Source organism: Electrophorus electricus, chromosome 8 (assembly GCF_041902795.1).
Source record: "Electrophorus electricus isolate QZ-2024a chromosome 8, ASM4190279v1, whole genome shotgun sequence".
Classification (NCBI taxonomy): domain Eukaryota; kingdom Metazoa; phylum Chordata; class Actinopteri; order Gymnotiformes; family Gymnotidae; genus Electrophorus; species Electrophorus electricus.
In genome coordinates, this window is record NC_137504.1 from 8986158 (window position 1) to 9010057 (window position 23900).

The 23900-nt window shown below is 39.5% G+C and overlaps 1 protein-coding gene across 11 annotated transcripts; it reads left to right on the top strand.

Moving 5' to 3' along the window:
* The first annotated feature begins 1385 nt into the window (after positions 1-1385).
* stim1b (stromal interaction molecule 1b) lies at positions 1386-23875 on the top strand. 11 transcript variants are annotated; one of them, XM_081718925.1, is made up of 15 exons: positions 1388-1674; positions 2122-2239; positions 8813-8943; positions 10067-10181; positions 10810-10921; positions 11137-11252; positions 13810-13987; positions 16513-16690; positions 17803-17970; positions 18097-18197; positions 18479-18714; positions 18911-18991; positions 22289-22352; positions 22540-22689; positions 23000-23875. In XM_081718925.1, exons 2-15 carry the CDS (start codon positions 2128-2130, stop codon positions 23436-23438), a joined length of 2181 nt encoding a protein of 726 aa, XP_081575051.1. In that variant the 5' UTR covers positions 1388-1674; positions 2122-2127; the 3' UTR covers positions 23439-23875. The 11 variants fall into 11 exon arrangements, 9 of the variants coding, with proteins under 9 accessions (XP_081575050.1, XP_081575049.1, XP_081575052.1 ...); XM_081718929.1 differs by having other exon boundaries at positions 22540-22661; positions 23000-23142; XM_081718924.1 differs by having other exon boundaries at positions 1386-1644; positions 22289-22661.
* Positions 23876-23900: the final 25 nt, after the last annotated feature.

Sequence of the window (23900 nt, forward strand, 5' to 3'; positions counted from 1 at the left end):
TCTTAACATCGAAAGATGTCAGCTTTGCAGCGATATTGGTATTTCCTCCCTGCACTGTACGGTACATTCGCAGGCGACGAATGAAGTGCTTCTTCCAGTTTCCCCTTAAAACCGCACCGCTTCCTCCCGTAGCGAGAAGAGCATCTAAACGTTGTTTCCTTATATCGTCACTTGTACTATCGTCACTGTACTTTTTAAAATAGTTTTAAATCTTATGGACGTTTATGCTGAATCCGAAACTGTCATAATGCTTCTAGACAAAAGAAAAAAGAACGACGCCTCATCTTTTAACTTTTTATATTTCACGTATTAGCCGAGTTTCCAATAATTAATTATTAGGCTCATCAAGTTTCAGGCTTCTTTAAGCTTGGTTTAAATCACATTTAGTGGCGCTAATCAAAGCCATTGTCGCAAATCTCAGTATTTATAGACATACAAGTGATCGTATCTCTAGGGTTTATGATATGGCTGCGGGCAAAATTCTAAAGACCACAAGCATTTATCTTAGAGTCCAAAACGCACTGTGCAGTCATTACCCACTGTGCAGTCATTAACTTTGCATGCCAAGAATATTCTAGTTCGCGACACTGTACTGGTGTATACGATCTTAGTAGCCTAACTTCTGCTCACTATCATATGTATCACACTCCGAGGGGAGGAATCTTAAAGTCAGCTACGAGACTGAAGCTGGCTTCTTATTTTATATAAAAAAGATATATTTATGTTTTTATGCTTTTAAATGAATGGATCAGCAAAACGAATCTTAATAATTTGGCTTTGCTTGCTTTATCTAGACCCATTTCATAGCTAGCGAAGCCAAACCCAAAATTCGGGGTTTTAAATAAATAAATAAATCATTAGAAAAAAGACCCTCATAATGTAGACTACGTTATCTGTGCATCTAATAGTAAGTCATCGTAGCTAAATGTCTTTAAATTTTGAGATTATATTTTTTACGGCCTACTTTGTGATCTTCGCACTTTAAACTTTGCACGTTAATGCGTTCAGATTTCTTGTGTGCCGTCTGTGTACTTATTAAAGGCTTTTATTATTGTTATTGTTTTGTTGTTGTTATATTTTTTTGCTTTAATGAAAGCAAAAGTTAGTTGATGCCTCAACTACAGCCTAATAATAGGCTTAGTATAACATCTTTCATAATTTTAAGGCTAACTTTTAAACAACACATTTCCTCGTAATAACTTGCACAAAATATTGAGATTATTTAAAACAAAATATGGTTATTTATTAATTATATGATTATTTAAAACTTGTTTCTCAAGTTACTTTCAAGTTTCTCATTGTCACTTTCCGGCAATGTGTTTTTGTTACCACGAGGTGGCAGGAATGCTCAACTTTTGACGACTCTCGTGTTTGCGTCGACGAGTACTGATCTAATGGTAAAGAACTATTTTTCTACAGCGTCGAAGAACTCATGCAAAGCAACGCCAGGCATAACTATCTTTTTAACTAACTTTTTAATTTTTGAAACGGACTAATAGACTTCGATTGTACAACCCCACGTACTTTGAGACCAAAATATTAGTATCAAAATATTCATTTTGAATCTTGTTATATTTCTCCCCGAGTGAAGTGTGAGACGACGGTGATGGATGTTTATTACTGAATGCGCTTTTTCCAGCATCGGTGGGTTATTCAAGAAGCTACGAGAATGTGGTATGGAAAGCAGTTTTTGAAGATTAATCATTGTTAAAACCTTAACGCAACCGGATTTAAAGTATATAGTTGGTTGCGTCGCATCCTTTGTCAATTGAGTTCTGTCACTGTCACCGGAAAAGTTATTTAATGTACTTGTGCTCTAAAAAAGAGGAATTTTTAAGGCCGTTAGTGTAAATGGTAAGCTCTCGATTTAAATTTAACAGTGTTCAATTGGATATTTAAGGATATTTTGAGGCAAACCTCTCATTGCAGTAGCAACCATTTTTTCCAAGTGGTCAGAATTGGACGTGAAGTAGCCGTGAAAACCTAACAAGTAACCTGGGCGCCCCAACACAGCAAGGCATATTAATGTTAGCTGCATTATGCATTTGTGTTAACTTACTCGAATGTTGAGTTAAAAGACGTGGTGCTGATTATGTTTCTCCCCCTATTTCCTATGCTAAGGTCAGCATGGATTCATTAAGTGTTGCTTGCTTGTGCATCGCATGCCTTTGCCTCTTGAGTGTTGCAGCAGACCAACCAAGAGTTACAGACCACTTACGGTCTGCCAACGAGGTGTCAGGTGAGATATTTCTGCATACAGTGTGTGTCTCTCTACAGGAGGCCTACGATAGACAAAAATGAAACATTGTTTTATACATTCCAAAGACGCATAGGGTCACGAGTTATCATGGAAGTCCATACATCCATGCATAGTGAAGTTCCTTACTATGTCACCATGTCCTGACCTATGTAGTAGCTGTCAAATACCTGAATTGTGGTCTTATGCCATTAATTAATATTATATTTGTAATTTCAGATTAGGCCTGGAGTGAATGTTAACTAAACTCTTTAAGACAAACTCAAACCCCTTATCACAATGAGACTCTATTGAAGCTCCATTCAAGTGATTGAATGTTAAACTTATTTTCTATTTTTATCTTCTGTTAATATTTGATATACATTTACACAATAGCATAATTTGTTGCTGGTGGATGTCTGTTTTGGAAATCGAACGCCTTTTGCTTTATGGGACAGTTACACAGGACTTTTAAGGTTTTATTATGGAGAGTGAAAAACTTAATGTCCACTGAACTACACATCTTTTCTTTTTTAAGAAACTATGTTAGCTGTCATTACCAGCTATTACAAGCAAAGTGTAAGAACATTTTACCTTAGTTTTTCTCCTGCGTTTTTGTAGTTATACCAAATGATCCATTAGCAGTGTGGCATGTAAGTTCTCTGTGTGTCTGTGATCTTGATGGTGATGTATTAGCCTCATGTTCCATGCATTTTTTTTTTCTGAAGAAGGGTATGGATAAGGTGTAAACACCACACAGCCTCGTCTACCGGGCTAATCCTTACTAAAACAAACTAATACTCTAGATTTTGTCGATGCTTAACCCACTACTCCTGCTTGAGAACATAGAAAAAATATAGATAGATAGATAGATAGATAGATAGATAGATAGATAGATAGATAGATAGATATTCATTCAAAACTGTAGTGAAGTACACAAGGTTTTCAGAAATACATTGCTCTTAACACAAAAAAAGAACATAAATGGTTTCATTGGTTATTTTCGAAACTTTATCAAATGTTAAGTGCCGTTTTATGACTTGAACTGGTGCAGGTATAAGAACACTTATGGCTGGAAAGCCCACAAAAAAAAACAAAAACATAATGGCATAACTACACAGTTACCAACATCAGATACATTGCTTAATGAGTAAACAGCAAAATAAAATTAAAAAAAAATTAAACCTAGTGTTAAAATTATTAAATTAAACAGAAGGCTTAATCTGATGGAAAGTTGAAAATGCTCCTGTGTAATTATCAGCTAAAATTCCAATATTGAACTGACAACAATAAATTCAAAATTGTACTGATTGACAAATAATAAGCACGGCTTCCAATATATTGTGCACCTGTAATACACACACACACACGCACACACACACACACAAGAACCTTCAACAACATTGCACTCTATAGATATTTTGAGTGTGAAATTCTATATATAACCCATTTGTTTATTTTGTGTGTGGAATTCTATACTTACATAAAATGTTTTTGAATTAGCTGAACATAAGCAAACATTTATACTCAGCATCCTCAGATGTCAGCTGCAGCATTTAAAACATTGCGCAGCAAGAGAGGAAGTGGTTTGGAATCTTGTGTTGCTTGTTTTATATGACATTCCTTTTGGTGTGAACTTTTATAGGGGGTCCTGTTTACTTTCTGCCCTCATTATGGTTTATAATTACCTGTGTACACATGCCACATTTGAATAAATGAAGTAACTGGATGAAATGTGACACTCTCACCACAAACATGTACTACATGTGAGGGAATGTTTGTTTTTGTGCCTGTATGTGTGTGGTTGTGAATATCTATATGTTCTTTTATGTTTTGCACCTGCTTCTTGTACAGAGGTGTATATGATTTGCCTGTGTGGAAGTTGATTTGAATGTGTTGGCAGGTTGCATGCATATTTCCTCTCTGCTTTTATCATCTCACTTACTGCTTGCTCTCGCTGGTTAGTCCTTGCATTGAACAGGGAAATGTGTAAATTTGCCTTGCCACTGTCAGACCTCCTTGTGGAAACACATGGTGCCTGGATCACAGGATGCAGGACTCCTATGTGCACCCATGCCTTAGCTCATGGTAAACATTGATGTCTTATGTTGACTCTGGAAGATAAGGAGAGCCAATACTGAAAACATGCATCCGGCAAAGCATTCAAAGAATTTTTATGGCCAATTCCATTTGTTGCAGTTCTATTTTTTGACAACCACTCCAAGCTGGGAGGGTGTTGATTAGCAGGTAATTTCTCTGTAAAATATTGTCACTTCTTTGTCTCTCTAAACTAGAGAACTTCACTGTGAAACTTTCTTCGAGCTAGCCTCTTATTTCCATCTACATAACCTAACTGTGCTCTACATTGGCTAACAACCTTTTGTATTAACTGGAGAGGAGGTAAACCATCCTTTAGATCCAGCGAGGCCTGAGACAGTCAGGTACTCATCAATTTTTGGCAATAGATTGCTCAAATTTAAGGCCTAGTGAGAGAAGCCTATTCTATATCCTAACCATAGAACTTATGTACGAGGGATTTTTCAAGATAGTTTTCAGTGGCCTAGGTTTGTAGCATCTCTTGTAGTCCACCCTTGCTGTCAAAATGATCTCATCCAAAGTCAATAACTCTAAAAGCCATTGCTAAAGGTTTGGGAGTTTTTCTCACCACATTGCATTTAAGCACCTTTTCATATCATCAACTTTTCATACTTTCATAAGTCACCATAATGGGCACTAAACAGACAATAAACACCCCTGTGGTGGAGTACTTGGAGATTGCATTGTGGTGAATTGCAGCATAATATTATCATTCACAAATCACATGAAGCTTGCAGAATGTGTTTACCCAGTCATAACAATAGAAACAGAAAGAGACACAGCAAACAGGACTGACAGTGGACAATTTGTATGGTACAGTTAAAACCTCACATGGTCAGGGAGCCAGTTCTTGTTCAAACAGAGTAGACCTGATCAAACACCAAACTATGGCCTTTCAACCTATTAAACTAACTCAGAGGATCAAGATTATATGATGTATTCGGTGGAAAATCCGTCACATCTTCTCATATCTTTAAGAGGTACTAAGTAACAAAAATAGTATATACCTACTGTGAGTTGTCACTGAAGAATTTTATTATCCATCCTTAAGAGCATTCTTTGTTATCTCTTCTGTATTCTTTGTTTTAATTTCTAGTATCCTCTTGTAGTTGGCAGTCAGCTAGATGAACCTTTGTGACATAGTTAAAGGCTGGCTTGCATTAATTTGGCCAAAATTATTTTTGTATGTTAGATCATGTACATGCTATGATTCACCACTCACAAAACAACCATAAGATTGGTTAGGATGTTCACATCACAGACGAGAAAAACTTTGTCATTTGTTAAATGGCTGTTTTGCATATTGCAGCCTTCTGTGGTGTAGGTATTATTGCATTGATGATTAACAAGCAATATATTATAGAGCCCTGTTAATGATCATGTCTCTGTAGTTCACACACAAGAAACCCTACAAGAAATAATTACTCTTGGAATGGTAAAAGCTGGATGCTTAAACACAGGCCTAGCATTAAAAGCACACCAAAAATACTGTGGAAAACAAGTTACTACTTCCTCCCACAAGCCTTTCTATAAGTCAACAATAAATAACAGGTACAATCCCTCAGCTTCAGGAAGAGGGTCTTTCAGAACTTCAGCTGAAATAATCGTGTATTTGCAGATTTTCTGTTAACACACTAAAAAATCTAGTATATCATTTAGTGAAAAGACAGGCATATGTTTTTATTAGCGTTCCCTCTGCTAATCACATAGCTTCTTTCTGTCCTCATTAGGTGGGAACTGCATGATCTCCCCAGCATGTGTGTTTTTTTTCCGCCAGATGGTTCAGAGGACAGTGCTGAAAGGACTTGTCAAAGCTGCATGCTCTGTAAATCCTCGTGGCTCCACAAGCTCCAACAGTGCCCTCAGATCTTTTTAAAAGGCACCGGCTTCCATTGCAGCAGAGCAAGCACTTTTCGCTCCCCCTCGCCTCTGCTCCTGAGTGCTCTCCATTCTCCTATTCTGTAGACTCTCACTCTTATCTCTCTGCATGGATCTCAGTATGGAGATGCTATTAGTTGCTATGAGAAACACTATTTTCCAAATACAAAAAATAATAATAGTCAGTTTCCATAATCAAATGAATAAATACCTATGCATATAGCCATACTTATTGTCTTTTGCATGTGCATTCAACATGTTAAAATACAGTGATTGAACTCTTGCTGCAAAAAGCACATTGTGCTTTACACAAGGTCTGAAATTGCTGAAAAATGGCCTGAGGTGGTTTCGTAAGCTTCCTAAATTTCTATAGTAACAGAAAGTTGTGATGTTTGGTGAATGTTCTAAATAGCAGTGGCAGTTATATTGTTCAGTGGTTTGTGCAATGCTGTTTTCCTTCAACAGTTCGTGGTTCTGCAACATGTCGTGACAAAACATGTTCACAGCTGTGCAGTGTGTAAATGTTATTGAGCAGCCTTTGCAGACATGTTTGTATTGATGTACTTCTATTATAGAGTGACTTTGGCATACCCACCTTTTGGATTTATACTCCCCTCATTGCTTCAGTAATCCAGCAGCTATGTTGTTTCTGTCTATAAATAGCATGAAAAGTCACTTTTCGGTTCTTGCAGACTACATCAGTAATGGTATTGACTTTTTCTCCCAGGGTTTTAGTGTAGTCAAGTTGCAGTAGGTTCTTTCATTAGACTCTTAAACAGACTGGGCTGTTGGTTCTATTTTTACAGCAGGACCTCAGGGTTCCTCTTGTTATAATTAGTGGTGTAAAGTACAGTTGGTTCTTAGAAATGTATTGAAAGCAGGTTGCAGCATTAAATAATAAGTAGTCAAAAGAATGAAAAGAATTTAAGATCAAAAGTTCAGTTACAAACAATTGTCCTTTTGTTTTTGTTTTTTGCACCTATTTAAAAAAATAATTTATTAGTTGAAAATACTTTTTTTTTTTGTTAAATTAGGTTGACTTTAACCTAATGCGTTGCTCCAAAAAATTGGAGGCTTCTTATGATTGTGTATGGATGATAATTAGCATGTATTAGGCATTTTTATTTTTATAGTTTGTGACTTAGATTTACATTTACATTTACGACATTTAGCAGATGCTCTTATCCAGAACAACTTAAAAAAGTTCTTTGTCTTTTACTCATAGAATACATCCTAGCAAGTAGAGTAGGTTAGAGTCCAATATACTAGTGCACTAGAATACTGTAGAAATAGAGGGATCATTGCTGATGTCTAGAAGTACAAAGTACATAAGCTCTTAGGCAATGATAAGTGCAATAATCAATAAGTACTACAGTTTGTTTGTCAACATCAGTGTAATAAACAATAACTAGTTTCATTTAGTCAATATAGGAGCAGGGTCAGTGATCATTTAAATATTCCATGAATAGATGGGTCTTCAGTCTACTTTTGAAGACTGCAAGGGACTCTGCTCTCTGCACAGCAAGCTCATTCCACCATCCAGGAGCCAGGACAGACAACAGTCTCAGTGCTTGTCCTTCATGAGACATGAAGCATGGTATTTCAAGCCGAGCCGTACTCATAGTTTGAAGTACTCAAGGTATGGCTCAGGCTTTGACCATTGAACTCATGTATGGAGGGGCTGGTCCATTTTTGGCTTTGTAGGCAAGCATCAAGATTTTAAATCTGATGCATGCAGCTACTGGAAGCCAATGAAGGGAGTGCAACAGTGCAGTGACGTGTGAACTTTGGAAGAGAGAAGATCAGTCATGCTGCTGCATTCTGGACAAGTTTTAGAGGAAGACTAGCAAGTTGCAGTAGTCTAGCTTTGAGATCACAAGTGACTGTACAAGTACCTGGGTAGCTTCCTGTGAGAGGAAGGGTCAAATCCTTTGTATGTTGCAAAGGAGAAATCTGCAAGTCCAGGTTAGCTTTGAAACATGAGTTGAGAATGACAACTGGTTGTCCAAAGTTAAGCCCAGGCTGTGGGCAGCTTCAGATGGTGATGCTAGGGAGTTCTCAAAGGAAACTGTGAGGTCATGGTTAGGATTGGGAGTACCTGGGAAGTATAGAAGCTCGGTTTTACTGGGGTTGAGCTTTAAGTGGTGGGCTGTCATCCATGACTTAATGCATGCTGAGATACGTCTGGAGACCTGCGTATCGGAGGGTGGAAAAGAAATAAATAATTGAGTGTCATCAGCATAGCAGTGATAGGAGAAACCATGATATTACATGACCAAGAGAATGAGTAAACAAAGTATACAAAGAGAAGAGAAGGGGGTCTAATACTGAGCCCTGTGGAACACCAGTGGAGAATCTACATGGTTTGGTTACCTGATAGGACCATCCCTCCTGATAGGACTGAAACCATTTCCATGTAGAACCAATCACACCAAGGTTGGAGAGATCAGAGAGGAGAATGATGTAGTTTACTGTGTCAGCTAGGTTTTAGAGTAAATGTGTCAAATCAACAGACTGACTCACTCAAATACTAATTCGAAGTACCATGAAGTCTTGTTGTTCTCCATTCTTGTTTGCTCTTTCTCTCTGTCTCTTGTTCAGAGCTGTGTGAGATTGATGCAGTCCTGTGTGAGGATGAGAATGCGGTGCTGAGTTTCGAGGCCATCCGAAGCATCCACAAAGACATGGATGACGACGCAGATGGAAGTGTGGATGTAACAGAGACAGATGAGGTGAGGACGGAAGCATTTCACCCGCTTCAGATGAGTGTTCTATCAATGTTCTGATGAAGGTTGTAATTCACATCATTCAACAAAAATATGCTGTAGTCCATCATAACTATGTCTATAAACATTGTGTCTATAAACTACTTTCATCATCGAAACTAGAGGGTCCTCTCCCCTAAAAACTTCCTAGCTAGGATTTTCTGTACATGGCATTTTTAATGAACTATGCAATAATTCAATAATCACAGTGTAATCAAGGGTATAGATATGAAGCAGCTCAGTTTTTGTCAAAATCCTCGGTATGTTGGATCGAGGATGTTTGGGATGAATGTGGGTCACAAAATGTCACAAAAATGCACAAAAATGTCTTCTTGCTCTTAGCATAATACCTCAGTCATGTTGCTGTTTATTTAGCAAGGTCGTTTACTGTTCATGCAGTCTCTAACCATATGAAAGTGTGTCATGGAGGCTTTATTTCTCTCCGGACTGAAAACAAGGACCTACACAGATCTGCAGAAAGCACTTTACTTAATCAAAAAAAGGCAGTGCTTTTTGGGTGGTGGTTATGTAAACAATGTATATTAAGAGCAGTTAATCCCCTGACAAACTACATGATGTAAATATCTGTGACAAATGCCCGAGTGCCGAAGGGCGTGGAGCAGGACGCACAGACTCTCTCGACGGAGTGAAACATTTAATGACACAAAAACATATAGATGATGGTGGCACTCACAAATAACATTAATGATGCACACAGACACACTTAACACTAACGTCTTTAACATTAATCAGTGTTGTACACTCTGTGGGGGACTCAGTTTAGACCAGTAGCCCCACTGGGAAATTTTAGGACCACAGTAGTAGGATATAAAAATGATAGAGATTTGAAAAATTAGAATGACCTGAAAGACAAAACACATAAGTTATTGAAAACTGAGTTGTTTTGTTGTTAGAGTTGTTTTTAATTTGGAAAATGTTGAAAGCCATTCTCATTCATTCTTATATGTGCATTATTCTAACAAATAAAATATTACAATGTTTAGTTTTTTTTAAGTGTTATATAAATTCTGATTATTATTTTTTAATTCTTTTTTTTTTTATTTATGCTCCCCCCCCCCCCCCCCCATAGTTTCTCAGAGAGGATCTAAAGTATCATGACCCCAAGGCAAAACATAGAAGTTTCCATGGAGCAGACCTGCTGATTACTGTGGAGGACATGTGGAATACCTGGAGGTCCTCTGAAGGTCTAAATACACAACTGGCTCCAACACAGCATGGCCCCATAATCTGCACATGGCCCCATAATCTGCAAAATGGACAGTGCACATAGAGCTTCTGCACACAGAGCCAAACACTAAAGGAGCCTTCAATCCACAAATACCCAAATGTGCTAACTTGCTTGATGTCCTTTGTTAATCTCTGATATAGGTTGAATGAAAGATGATGGCTCTGACACTGACCCCTGTGTGAGCCATAGTGATCAGCACTGTATTGCTCCCTGCTGACTGGGTGTGGCTTTGTAATATGTTGACTGCTTCTAATCCCCCAGGCCTGTTTAGTTATAAAGAGATTTGCCTGGCAGTTATTAGGGTTTGAAGGGGAACTTATGTCACAAGGTTTTACATGTATTTTTTGTTTCACACTAGAAAAAGTGAATAGTCATTCTTCAGAGTTTTATGAAGGTAATGTAAACAATAGGCCCCATTGTCAGACACCTCAGAGTGAGAATCCTAATATGGCCTCAGATGTCCATGTTTATGTGGCTGCAGTTTTATGGATGTTAAATACTTAAACTGACCCCAGAGCAGCATTCTTACTATGAAACCTTTGATGAATATTACCCAGTGACTTCAGTGTAAATGTTTCTGTTAGTGTATAACTGGACTGTGGAGCAGGTGGAGGAGTGGCTCATTACCTATGTGGAGCTGCCACCATATGTTGAGTCCTTTAAGAAGAATGAGATCAGTGGCAAAGCCCTGCCAAGGTAATATACAGAACTTCCCCTTTACATATATCGAGAGTCCTTTTTACAACCTAGTACTTTAGTTTTTTGCACTTTTTTTCTTTGTCTGTATAACTCCTATTAGTCCTCAAGATGTTGAACTGCAGTGATGTGCTTACCTTTGACGTTTGGCATTTAGTCTGGGTGAGTGGGTTTTTTTAAACAGTACATTGTGTCCTCTCACCGCTGTGTTTCAGGCTGGCTGTGAAGAATGCCACCCTAACACTGTCTGTGCTCAAGATCTTGGACCGCAGTCATGCTCAAAAGCTGCAGCTCAAAGCTCTGGATACAGTGCTGTTTGGCCCTCCTCTGAGTAAGAACCTCCTGGGAAACTCTGAGAGATGGGAGATGCAAGAAAGATGGAAGAAAATTTGTGATCTTATACATAAATGCTTATCAGACAGTTAATAATGATAAGAAAATGAACTAATCAGTGTTAAATAATGAGCATTGTGTTTAGTGTGTAGAAAAATATTTCAAATGTATTAAAAAGCACCTTGGCTGTTCTGTTGCTATTGTTGAATCAAACATAATTCTCAGTACCTTTAACATAAGTAACATAAGTTAACAGTCAACCGAAGTTTGCATTAGTAGCCTATGGCGGGTCTACTAAAAGGTAATGAATAGTGCAGTGTTCTAGTGTTTTCCTTCTTTAAATTATTGTAAGTAGTCTAGAGAGGTCTACAGTGGGACTGGTAAAACAAGCACTCCAGAAAAGAGATTTCTGTTAGCTATGTAGATTGTTTGGGTGAAGAAGAAATTTGCAGCTTTAGTTAGGCATATCCAGATTCTATTTTTGTGGTCAAAGAAAACACGCTCAGTGGTGTTTTTGCACACGAGTGAAGCAGACTGTTTTTGAAAAAAACTAGGAGTTGTTCAGGGAAAGAATTGGTAGTGCAAAGATGTGCTTCATTGGCATCACTCATTTCAGTGTGTTGCGCCACCACAGTATAAAGAGATGTATGAAGAGGGAGATGAGGTGAATTTGTAGTTTATGGTCAGTTACCATGGACAATGTTTTTGTTGCTGTTGCTTGAACTTAGAAAAGAAAGTAAAAACCTACTGACTTCAAATACACCTATAATGAAAACCTAAAAGCCTTAGACGCCTTACAGATTGTTTGCAAGGTGGGATTTGTTGAAGTCTGTGTTGCAGTGGGCAATGCAGCACAGCGCCCGAAGTGTTTTGTGTGGGCGCTTCTGTTTGCGTAAGTGTGCGCCTTTTGTGTGTGTCTAGGTGCAGCGTTTCGAGAAACGCACCAGCCTGCCCTGAGGGGGGCAGGGATTCTGCCATCCTTCCTCTGTTTAAGGGGTCTCCCAGGCTTGCGGTTCCTAGCCCACCTAATGTAGGGTGGCCATCAGGCAAAGCCGTATTGTTTGTGTATTTGTACACAGTAGCCTGGGGCTCGCAGTCCTGGAGAGGACACGTCGGGAGCCGCTCCCCTTGGGAGGGGGTCACACACAAGTCACGTGGTACGGCCTGCCGCATGCAGGGGGATTTACTCTTGTTTGTGGCCACACCCCTTGAGGGCACGCACCTGTACAGGGTTAAGCGTCAGTGTTCATTGGGCTATTTAAACCCCTCGGTGCTCCCCTCACTGTTGGTCATTGTTTGTTAGTGTCTGTGCATAATGTTAATGTCCACGTTCGTGTAGCCCTTGTTAATGTTTGTTTAGCTGTTGTGCCTGTGTATATTTTCTTCAGTTACGTGTGAGTTCTCCGTGTTAATTGTAGAAGTCATGTTATCCGTTACTGTTATATGTGAGTGCCACAGTTACGTTGCGTGTTAATAAATGTATTTGTCACGGGAGTCTGTGCATCCTGCTACACGCCCTTCGGCACTTGGGCATTCGTCACAGTACTTGGTACTTACCAGGGTGTTTTTCAAGATGCAGCACATATTTGTTGATCCCAAGTATATTCGTGTTACCACATAACTTTTTGGCCATTCTTTTTAGAAACCTGAGGATAATAATGAATACCCTTTATACATACTTAGACACACACATAGGAAGGCTAAAATTTATTTTACCAGTAGGAGCATAATTGAAGATGAAATCCAAGGAGAATTTGTGCAGGAATGGCATAAAAAAAGTACATGAATCATTTTGGCAAACTGCCATTTGTTGTCTCATGAAAAGCAGTGGGTTGTGAATTTGTAGATGTGAATTCAAGTATTCCTGTTTTAGTTTTTTTGTTTTTTATCACACATCATTGGACACCCGTGTGTTCCTTGGACAGGTCATGTAATTAACATGCTAGTCCTGTCCTAATCTGTACATCATAACTCCACCCTTATGCAGTCACCAGAAAGCCCAGAGTACAGATATCAGGAACCCATCGAGAGCCACCAAACTGCATTTGAAGTAAAGCTCTAAAATACACAATACAGAATATAAATTCTGCGTGCATTAATCAAATACTGAATTTCTAAAATATACAAAGGCTTTTTTGTGTTGTTTAGGCTGTTACCAATTTTTGAGATGTCCAAGTCCCACAGTTAACACTAATATTACTAACACAAACATTACACTCAGTGTTCCAGTTACGAAGCTGTAAGCAATTTAGCAATTTTGATGGTCTATCACTTAAGTAATAGATCTGAGGGAAAAAAAATTACAACCATTACAACAGCCTTAATGTTATATAGAGTTTTGTCAGGATCAGTTATGTTTGTGCATAACTGATTCTGATTGATTATGTATGTGCAGGTTTGCTTTTCTGAAAGGAATCAGATTTGTCAGAGAGTATGCATTATCCAGTTATGATTTTCTTTGCATCACTGGACATTTTGGCCTGTTCATTGACAGTATATGTTCAGTCAGGCTCTAAACATGAAATCAATCTGTCTCTTCTTCCTTTCTTTAACAGTTAGCAGGCACAACCACTTGAAGGACTTTGTACTGGTGGTGTCCATCATCATTGGTTTGGCGGGGTGCTGGTTTGCCTACTTCCAGAACCGCAATTCAAAGGACCACATGAGCAAGATGATGAAGGACCTGGAGGGCCTGCAAAAAGCTGAGCAGAGCCTTCTCGACCTCCAGCAGAAGTGAGGCTCTCATTAAGACTCACTAAGACTCTTCCTCAAACATATATACAGAACCTTTTTGTAACTGTGGTGAAATTACAACTGTTGACTATTTTAAAGCCAGTGTCTCCTCTGCCTGCAGCAGAAGTGAGTCAGAGGTTATGACTTTTACCTTTCAGCGCTTCCTCAAAGGATACAAAGCCTTTTTGTAGTTGTAAAGTATTGCTGACTAATTCAAAGCTACAATCAGGGATTTATACAATTTCTTTTGACAGTTTTATGTATTATTCAAAAGTCGTATAAGATCAACATTTTTGAGTAACTCTTGAGTAAGTGATAAAGAGTTGGGAGTAAGATTGCCCTTTGTGGAATGGTTGTGGTGTAGATAGTGTCCTGTTCGTATGCTTGTCTTTCATATTGAGTGTTGTTTTCAGGATGCGTCATACATGTACCCCTGTGATGCAGAGAAATGGCGCAGCATTACTGCCTGTAATGGCTGCTGTGTCTACACAGCTGGGAACACATACACAAATCCACATTACACCCAGGGGAATAAGCTGAGTGCTATATGGTATTTCTGGCTACTCTCTTTCTCTTGCTCACACACATAATTATACAGCGAAATACTTCTGGGGACATTTATGTGCGTTCAGCTGTTGTTAATGAGATTAAACACTTAAGGTTCCTCGTGCAGTAGACAGGGGCTGTACACTAACCACTGAACTGCCCCATTTGGTCTAAGTTCATTGAGGTGTGAAATGCTTTGCAGTGTAGTCATTTTCAGCATACTAAATTGCAGGCATCTGTTTATTTTCTTGTAGTCGTGTTTAATTTCTTCATGCACCAGTGCTGATAGAGGCTGCAGTCTCTGGATTGGATGTAATCCTCCTTCACAAGTCCTTAAATGGCCAAAAGGACAGAAAGCTCTGCAGTGAATCTGCTCTGTTTGTCTCAGACAATCACAATGTCTTGAGATTGTTTTACTACTCATTGTGTCCAGCTGGATCTTTCTGTAGTGCAGGAACCCAAGACTGGGCTAAGCTTTTTATCAGAGGTTACAGATCCTTTAAAATTTATGAGTCGAACATCCCTTCCTCAGAAGTGCTCTAATTTAAACTGCCATCCTTGTAGGGTGCAGGGCTCATTTCCAACATACCAGATAGTGTACAATCTTAATTCCGTTTGTTGAGCAGTGTTCCTGTCAGCCATATTGTTTTATTTCAGCAAAATTAGTTCAGAATATACTTGAGATGATTTCGCTTGAGAACACATGCAACAAAAATCCATATACCATAAAATATGCACATATATTTTGTTCATCTAGTATGAACTATATTTAGTCAGATTTTTATTACAACAAATAGATCCCAATGAGTAAGAAGAGTCATATTGTGTGGTTCCTCTCTGTCTTTTATGCTCAAACCTATTTGGGACAGAGCTTGAGCCTCTCATGCATTCTGACCTTCACCCAGTCATACTGGGATAGGATAGCTTTTGTAGTTTGTGAGTGAAAATACTCACAACCATACTCTCTCTTTACTGAAAATACTCACACCCATACTCCCTCTTTACTGAAAATACTCACACCCATACTCTCTCTTTACTGAAAATACTCACAGCCATGCTCTTTCTTTACTGCCATCTGCCTTTTGATCTCACCCTTTTCTTTCCGAGTGAAATACTTGGCCTTGTCTAGTGCCATGGAAATGTCAGTTTGATCTATGCCTCACTTCCTGTTCTTACTGTGACCACATCAGCACTGTGATAACAGCACAGAACAGCGCTTCTGTTCTTTTGTTTTTTGTTTTGTTTTCTCTTACTCTCTCTCTCTCTCTCCATTCTCTATGTTGACAAAACTGTTCTTTTAGAGATAATCAAGTTTTAGAGATAATCATATGAGTTCAGTTACTTTTAGAACAGTTTTTATTAGGCTGACATAACCACTATTTTTGTAAAAATTGACCAATCAGCTAGTTGCTAGTCTTTTATATGCAAACTCTTAATATGTTTGAGTAGCACAAGTTAAACCAGTTGCTGCAGTGAACAGGTCTCAGCTTGTTTAGACAGAGTTGGTCTGCTCTCTTTCACATTCTAACCATGAGGTAAAAAGAGGAAAGACTGTGGAGTTTGTTTACTATATATCTTGTAGAACTTGTAATGCAAAACCTGAGACACATTTGCTTTCTTCACTACAGCTTTCAGTAGGGCCCCCTCTTTTGGTAGACTTAAGAGCTGCAGGCATTCTTTTACACTCTTTTACTAAGAGGTTACACATCTGTTCACCTTAAAACCCATCATAAAGGAGATTGAGGGATAACCAGACACTGGGTGAACTCATAATGAAAACATTTTGTGTATTTTAAGCTTTCTCCTTCCAAAAGGTTAATGTAATATATCTACTTCTACGCTGTTTATTTTTTATTATTTCCTACTCTAGGTTATTCATTTAGCAGCCTAAAATGTAAAGTCTGGCTGATGTGATGATGATGACGATGGCAGTTTTTGTGTGTGTGTGTGTGTGTGTGTGTGTGTGTGTGTGTGTGTAGGCTGCAGATAGCGCAGGATGAGCACCGCTCAGTTGAAGTGGAAAAGGTGAATCTAGAACAGAAGTTGATAAATGAGATCAATGCAGCAAAACAGGAGGCTCAGAGACTACGGGAGCTTCGTGAGGGCACTGAGAATGAACTGAGCCGTCAGACGTATGCCGAAGAGGAGCTGGAGCAGGTATCACCTGAAACACATACACACTAGCACACATGGTTGAGAGTATCCCGCTACAGATTACTCACTACCTGTGGAATGTATCTGTAACCTAATCAAAAGCATTGTTATATTAAAATAACATAATCTGATTACTTTGTTACTTTTAGATTACTTTACCCATTAACTACCATAGAATTTTAGGACGCTTGTTCCCTTCAGCACCAGCCAGTACGGCCACCCGCAAACTTCCACAAGCCCCTATAGTTTCTCTAAGCAGACTCATGAACAACTAAGCAGATGTATAAAGGTTGTCCATGTAAACAACATGCCCATCCCCAACAGGCCAGCATTGGTGAAAAGGCCCTTTGCCGCAGAAGGCCCAGTCTGTACAAGCCTGTCAAATTGGCTCCACCAGTGTAAACATCTAAGAACAAAGATATTTATACTGAACCTGTGGCGCTTTCTTGGACTAGACTGATTAAAAACACTATCTTTAGGAGACTGTGGGCTCGTCTTTTAAAAAATGCCAAAAATAAATCCCAGATACTTTATTTATTAAAAACAAATCTTGTGTTAACTTTGAAAAAATACCATGTTTTAGATAAACAAATACACAGGAAACAAATCCCATGTTCGTGGTCAAAACAGTTATTAGTATGCAAATTGCATTATGTGCCTTAATGAAAACAAAGAAAGGACTGAATCACACCTGAAAATTCTCACAAATTTCTGTTTCCAGTCTCAGATTGGAAAGTGAAGTAAGTGATCCTTGTGAAATTAGAATGTAACCCTGATAGTAATCTCCATATTTTAAAAAATGTACCATTAATCTAATTACTGCCTTTTGTTCTGTAACTGTAATGGAATACAGCTCCCTTTTTTCTGTGTCCTGATTATGTAACACTGCTAACTATATTCTGTTACTACTCCACCCTATGTAAACATATACATCCACATGCATACACACACACACACACACACACACACACACACACACACGTACACCCATATACTCCAGCAGTTTATGGCATAGGTTCTTTACATTTTGTGAACCACAGAATACCGTCTTTCACTGAGCACACTCAATACACAAAGAAAATACACAAACATGACTAAGCTGTGTGTGTGTGTAGGTGCGCACAGCTTTGAAAAATGCAGAGAAGGAACTAGAGATGAGAAGAAGCTGGTCTCCTCCTGAACCTTTACAGACGTGGCTGCAGGTCACTCATGAGATGGAGGTACAATACTACAACATAAAGAAACAGAGCGCTGAGAGACAGCTCCTGTTGGCTAAAGAAGGGGTGAGACCATCATGTATACAACTACATTCACCCACTCAAAAATGTTTACATTTATTAGCTAACACAGTGGAATGTATTGTTTCACTCACAAGTGTAAATGTATCTGTGGTTCTTTTGTCATGATAGGCAGAGAAGATTAAGAAAAAGAGAGGCACACTCTTTGGGACCTTCCATGTAGCTCACAGCTCCTCACTAGATGATGTTGATCACAAAATTTTATCAGCCAAGTAAGTTATTAATTGATGGGATTTTACTGATGTAATAATGGCAGAAGGATTGTCTACATAGGCTTATCTCCTTTGTATTTCTTAATTTAGTACAAGAAAGTATAGGATTAAACAAGAAAAGTCCTGTCATGATTTTGTAACTCCCTTTAACTAGTTGGTCTCATTCATTAATACTGCATGCTGCCCTGGGCTAATTGGGGAGGATTATATTTTGTGAAAGTGAACTCTAAACATCTGCCTGTGTGTACCACCAAGCACTTGCCTCATTCTGTTTCTTGCAGACAGGCTCTAGGGGAGGTTACGGCTGCCCTGAGGGAGAAACTACATCGCTGGCAGCAGATCGAGTGTCTCACAGGCTTGACCATCGTGAACAACCCAGGTCTGTCTTCGCTGGCCTCAGCGCTCAACCTGGACCCTGCCTTCCTGGGGATCCGGCCTGCCACCCCACAGCACCTGCTGCTGTCAGATGACCTGGATGACATGGATGAGGACATACTGTCCCCTGGAACCCTGCGATGTGAGTTTCCCCTGCACACTTACCCTCATCATGGTTTTTAGTGGGGATTTTTTGTGTGTGTTTGTGTTGTTTATTTGTTTGTGGTGGTAGGGGAACTAGATTTTGAATAATTTAAATGTTTGAGTCCTTTAAGCTTTTTAGGAAAGAAGTTTGTTTTAAAAAAAAAATCTACATTCTGAACGGCTCATGTCTGCAGATGCCGCCTGGCAGATGGACCGGCGGGTGAGCGACCTTTGGCCTGTAGCCTTTGAAACCCAGTCCCTGTGGAAGCATTCTGGTTGGCACCAACCTCCTTATTTTTTCAGCCAATCCTAACAGCTTCCTCTGCTTCCTTTCTACGGCCCTTTTATTTACTTTCTTCCTTGACCTTCTCTATTGCTGTACTAACCCCTAAGCAGGCAGAAGGATACAGGAGTACTTTTTTTCATGTCATGAAGTGCAGATCATTGGGATAACTGAGGATTTTTGTCAAATAGTAATCCTTAGATTCCGTGTCATTCTCTATGTAATATATAACCAGGCTATATAATGGCATTCCAGATTTGGTGCCTACATTCCTTCCTCACTCCGGTCTTCTCAGACACTGTGTCAGATCCAGATGTCCTTGTGGAACTCTGGAATTCATGACTGCAGAAACAAATTCTACATGTTCCATGAATCCATTTAAAGGGGGCTCCATCGTACCACATCATTCTTAGACACTGGAGATCAGCGGAGGAAGCATAACGTGGCCCACTAGTCTTAACTTGAAGCAAAAAAAAAAAAAAAATCTAGGCCAGCTCTCAAGGGCAAGTAATAATAACAGCCCACAATCAAAAAGCAATGGCCACTCTAATAAGCCATCCTTTGCCATATGGAATACTCCTCTTTTAAGGTGTCATTAGAGTGTATGTATCAAATCTGCTAACTCAGCGAATGCTTTTCTTCTCATTCCTTCACACAGCATTAGGGAGTCGATCTTTCTATCCATTCAGAACACTAACTTCTTCTTTTTCCACAGCAACTAACTCATAGCCAGAACAGCAGGAGTTCACTGAGGACAGCTGGTCTCCCACATTCGAAAAACCATAAATATATGGATATATATGCTTATTTGATGTTGTAGTGTTCTCTGATCTTGGCATTTCATTTCTTCGCCAGACAAGGTGACATCTTCAATGCGAGCGTCATACTGTGTTTGATCCATGAGCTTTTGTCATATCTGTTTGTTCATGGGCCTTATTCGATCCATGAATGCCTTGGGTTGTTTTTCTAGACGTTGATTGGCTGATCAACTGGGCTTAAAGCCAGGTCTGGGTCGCATGTTGTAGGCCCAGTTGATCAGCCAATCACTGTCCAGAAAAACAACCAATGGCATTCAGGGATTGAACAAGGCCCATGAAAAAAACAGATATTATGACAAAAATTCACAGCTCAAACACAGTATGACGCTCGCACTGAAGATGTCACCTTGTCTGGTGATGAAACGTTTGCAGCTGAAATGCCAAGATCGGAGAACACTACAACGTCAAACTAAACATAAACCACCGATATTTACCTTGATTTACACATATATGCTCATATTTGTGTGTGCGTCATATAGAGTGGTGTGAAAAAGTTTTTGCCCTCTTCCTGATCTTATTTTTTTTTGCATGTTTGTCACACTTAAATGTTTCAGATCATCAAACAAATTCAAATATTAGACAAAGATAACACAAGTAAACACAAAATGCAGTTTTTAAATTAAGGTTTTTATTATTAAGGTAAAGAATATCCAAACCTTCATGGTCCTGTGTGAAAAAGTGATTGCCTGCCCCCCCCCGATTACTGCCACACCTATTCTCAATCAAGAAATCACTTAAATAGGACCTGCCAGACAACGTGAAGTAGACCAAAAGGTAGACAGCATGCTACGGTCCAAAGAAATTCAGGAACGAATAAGATACAAAGTAATTGAGATCTGTTAGTCTGGAAAAGGTTATAAAGCCATTTCTAAAGCTTTGGGACTCCAGCGAACCACAGTGAGAGCCATTATCCACAAATGGCGAAAACATGGAACAGTGGTGAACCTTCCCAGGAGTGGCCGGCCAACCAAAATTATCCCAAGAGCGCAGCGACGACTCATCCAAGAGGTCACAAAAGACCCCACAACAATATCCAAAGAACTGCGGGCCTCACTTGCCTCAGTCAAGATCAGTGTTCATGATTCCACCATAAGAAAGAGACTGGGCAAAAATGGCCTGCATGGCAGAGTTCTAAGACAAAAACCACTGCTGAGCAAAAAGAACATAAAGGCTCGTCCCAGTTTTGCCAGAAAACATCTTGATGATCCCCAAGAATTTTGGGAAAATACTCTGTGGACTGATGAGACAAAAGTTGAACTTTTTGGAAGGTGTATGTCCCATTACATTTGGCATAAAAGTAACAGCATTTCAGAAAATGAACATCAGAACCACAGTAAAATACAGTGGTGATAGTGTGATGGTCTGGAGCTGTTTTGCTGCTTCAGGACCTGGAAGACTTCCTGTGGTAAATGGATCCGTGAATTCTTCTCTCTATCAAAAAATCCTGAAGGAGAATGTCCGGCCATCTGTTCGTGACCTCAAGCTGAAGCGCACTTGGTTTCTGCAGCAGGACAATGATCCAAAACACACTAGTAAGTCCACCTCTGAATGGCTTAAGAAAAACAAAATGAAGACTTTGGAGTGGCCTAGTCAAAGTCTTGACCTGAATCCGATTGAGATGCTGTGGCATGACCTTAAAAAGGCGGTTCATGCTCGAAAACCTTCCAATGTGGCTGAATTACAACAATTCTGCAAAGATGAGTCGGCCAAAATTCCTCCACAGCGCTGTAAAAGACTCGTTGCCAGTTATCGCAAAAGCTTGATTGCAGTTCTCGCTGCAACCAGTTATTAGGTTTAGAGGGCAATCACTTTTTCACACAGGGCCATGTAGGCTTGTAATTTTTTTCCCCTTATTAATAAAATCCTTCATTAAAAACTGCATTTTGTTTACTTGTGTTCTGTGTCTAATTTGTTTGATGATCTGTGACAAATGATGATGATGTGACAAACATGCAAATAAAGACATCAGGAAGGGGGCAAACACTTTTTAATACCCGTGTGTGTGTGTGTCTCTCTCTCTCTCTCTCTCTCTCTCTCTCTCTCTCTCTCTCTCTCTCTCTCTCTCTCTCTCTCTCTATATATATATATATATATATATATATATATACACACACACATATATATAAATGTGTGTGTGTGTGTGTGTATGTATGTATATATATATATGTCATATCATTTTCAGTATTGTAGTGTTGCTGCTACATTATACTATATTTAGTACATAGCACATTTTGTCTAACTTTTTACTTCCTGTAACATTTCTGTTTTTACAGACTACAGTGATCATTACAATGCTCTTTGATACCATGTCTTCAGCTTAAATATTTCTAACAGTGGGAGGCTGGTCAAAGTTGAATTACAGCAAAGTTATAATGTTCTCATAAACATTTCAGTGTGGGTAAAATTGTGTGTCTCAAGTAATGTTCTGTCACTGTGACTCAGCAATGTTGTCTTTGGTTTGCTCGCCACAGCTCCAAGTCTGATGTCCCTGCGGCCACGGCATGGAGACCCTACACTGAGCCTCAGTTCTCAGAGGTTGGTAAAGGACAGTCAGGGTGAGGCGGGATCCCTGTGTGCCCCTCGGCCCCCTCACCGCTCCTATACACGACAGGCTCGCAGCCACTCCATTGGCCAGCTAGAGTTGCTGCCTGCACCCTCTCTTGCTTCTTCTTCTCTCTCTCATCCTACCATCACCTATACCCACCCTCCTCCTTACTTGCAGTCGCTCTCTGCCTCTCATGTCGCTGGTCTGCTGTACCGTTCAACCTGCTGCCACTCTACAGAAGCAGTATTGGGCCTGCCACCAAGCCCTTCTCAGCCCTGCCACAAAGCTGAAAGCATCGGGTACCTCACAGTCCCCCCCACACTTTGAGTGTGTAACTAAGTAGTTGTGGGAGATTAGTACCTAGAACCATATGCAATGCTAAGTGTTGCTGTTTAAGTCCTTTATTGCCCATACTGAACACTTCTAGCAAAAGTGTCATGAACTCTTTGAAGTGTTTGTGCTCTCATGAATAAACAAACATTTTTTTAGATTTTTAAAATTAATTTGTACTGGCATCTAAAATGTATGTGTGTATGATGTTAATAATTCTGTCACAGACTTTCTTTCTTTAGAAATTATTGAATGTGGATTGAACAAATAATAAACACTTAACAGTCTTTGTGTCTCCTCTGTCCAGAGATTTGAACCGGTCCGACTCAGACTCCTCCTTGTCTCTGTCTCAGTATGGTGAGCGCTCTTCCTCCACCACTCTGCTGAACAGCAGGCCTGTGCTCTCTAGGCCTAAAGGGGGAGGAGGCAGCGCCTCAGACAGCTCCCTCTTCCAGAAGAGGCTCGTCAGCATGGAGAAGTGTGCCAGCCTGGGAGAGATAAACACGCAGTACAGCAGCCTGACCACAGGTGAATCCGCCAGCTCCCTTAGCCCTTCCACTAGTGATGTAGACGGGCTGTTACCAGCAAGAGGAAGAGGAAGCAGCCGCCTTCCCCAGCTCTCGGGCAAGAGGAGCCTGGGGGAGGAGGACAGTGGCTCCACAGGGGAGGACATGGAGGCCTCCAGCTCTAGCCGCAAAAAGCACCCCTTCCCTAGAATCTTCACTAAGCAAAAACAGAAGAAATAGTAAAACACCAACTGGCCTCACCCAAAAAGTGGCTTGTAGAAGCTTCACACCGTATAAGAGAAAGAACAGTAACTATACAGTCACACTCAGAAGGGCTATATCACACTCAGAGGTTTATATCACATGTAGGTACTATTTAAATAGATATAAGGGAGCATCAACTGTATGTTTTTTTGTATTCTGGTTTGGTTTATATGTTTTCAAAAAAGGCCAGAAATGTTGTTTTGGAGAAATGTGTGATTTTTTTAAAATATTATTTATTCTGCAAATAGGAGCACTTGTAGGTATTTCCATTTTTAGCTTAAATTATTGTTTATATTCTACTAAGCTTTACAGGTCCAGTTACATTGAATAAAATGCCAAAGAACATTAAAAACATGTATAAGGAGCATGTTGACTTAAAAAGAGGAATTATAATAAATGGTTTCTGACATAAATCTTATTCTGATTGGCCTATTTAAT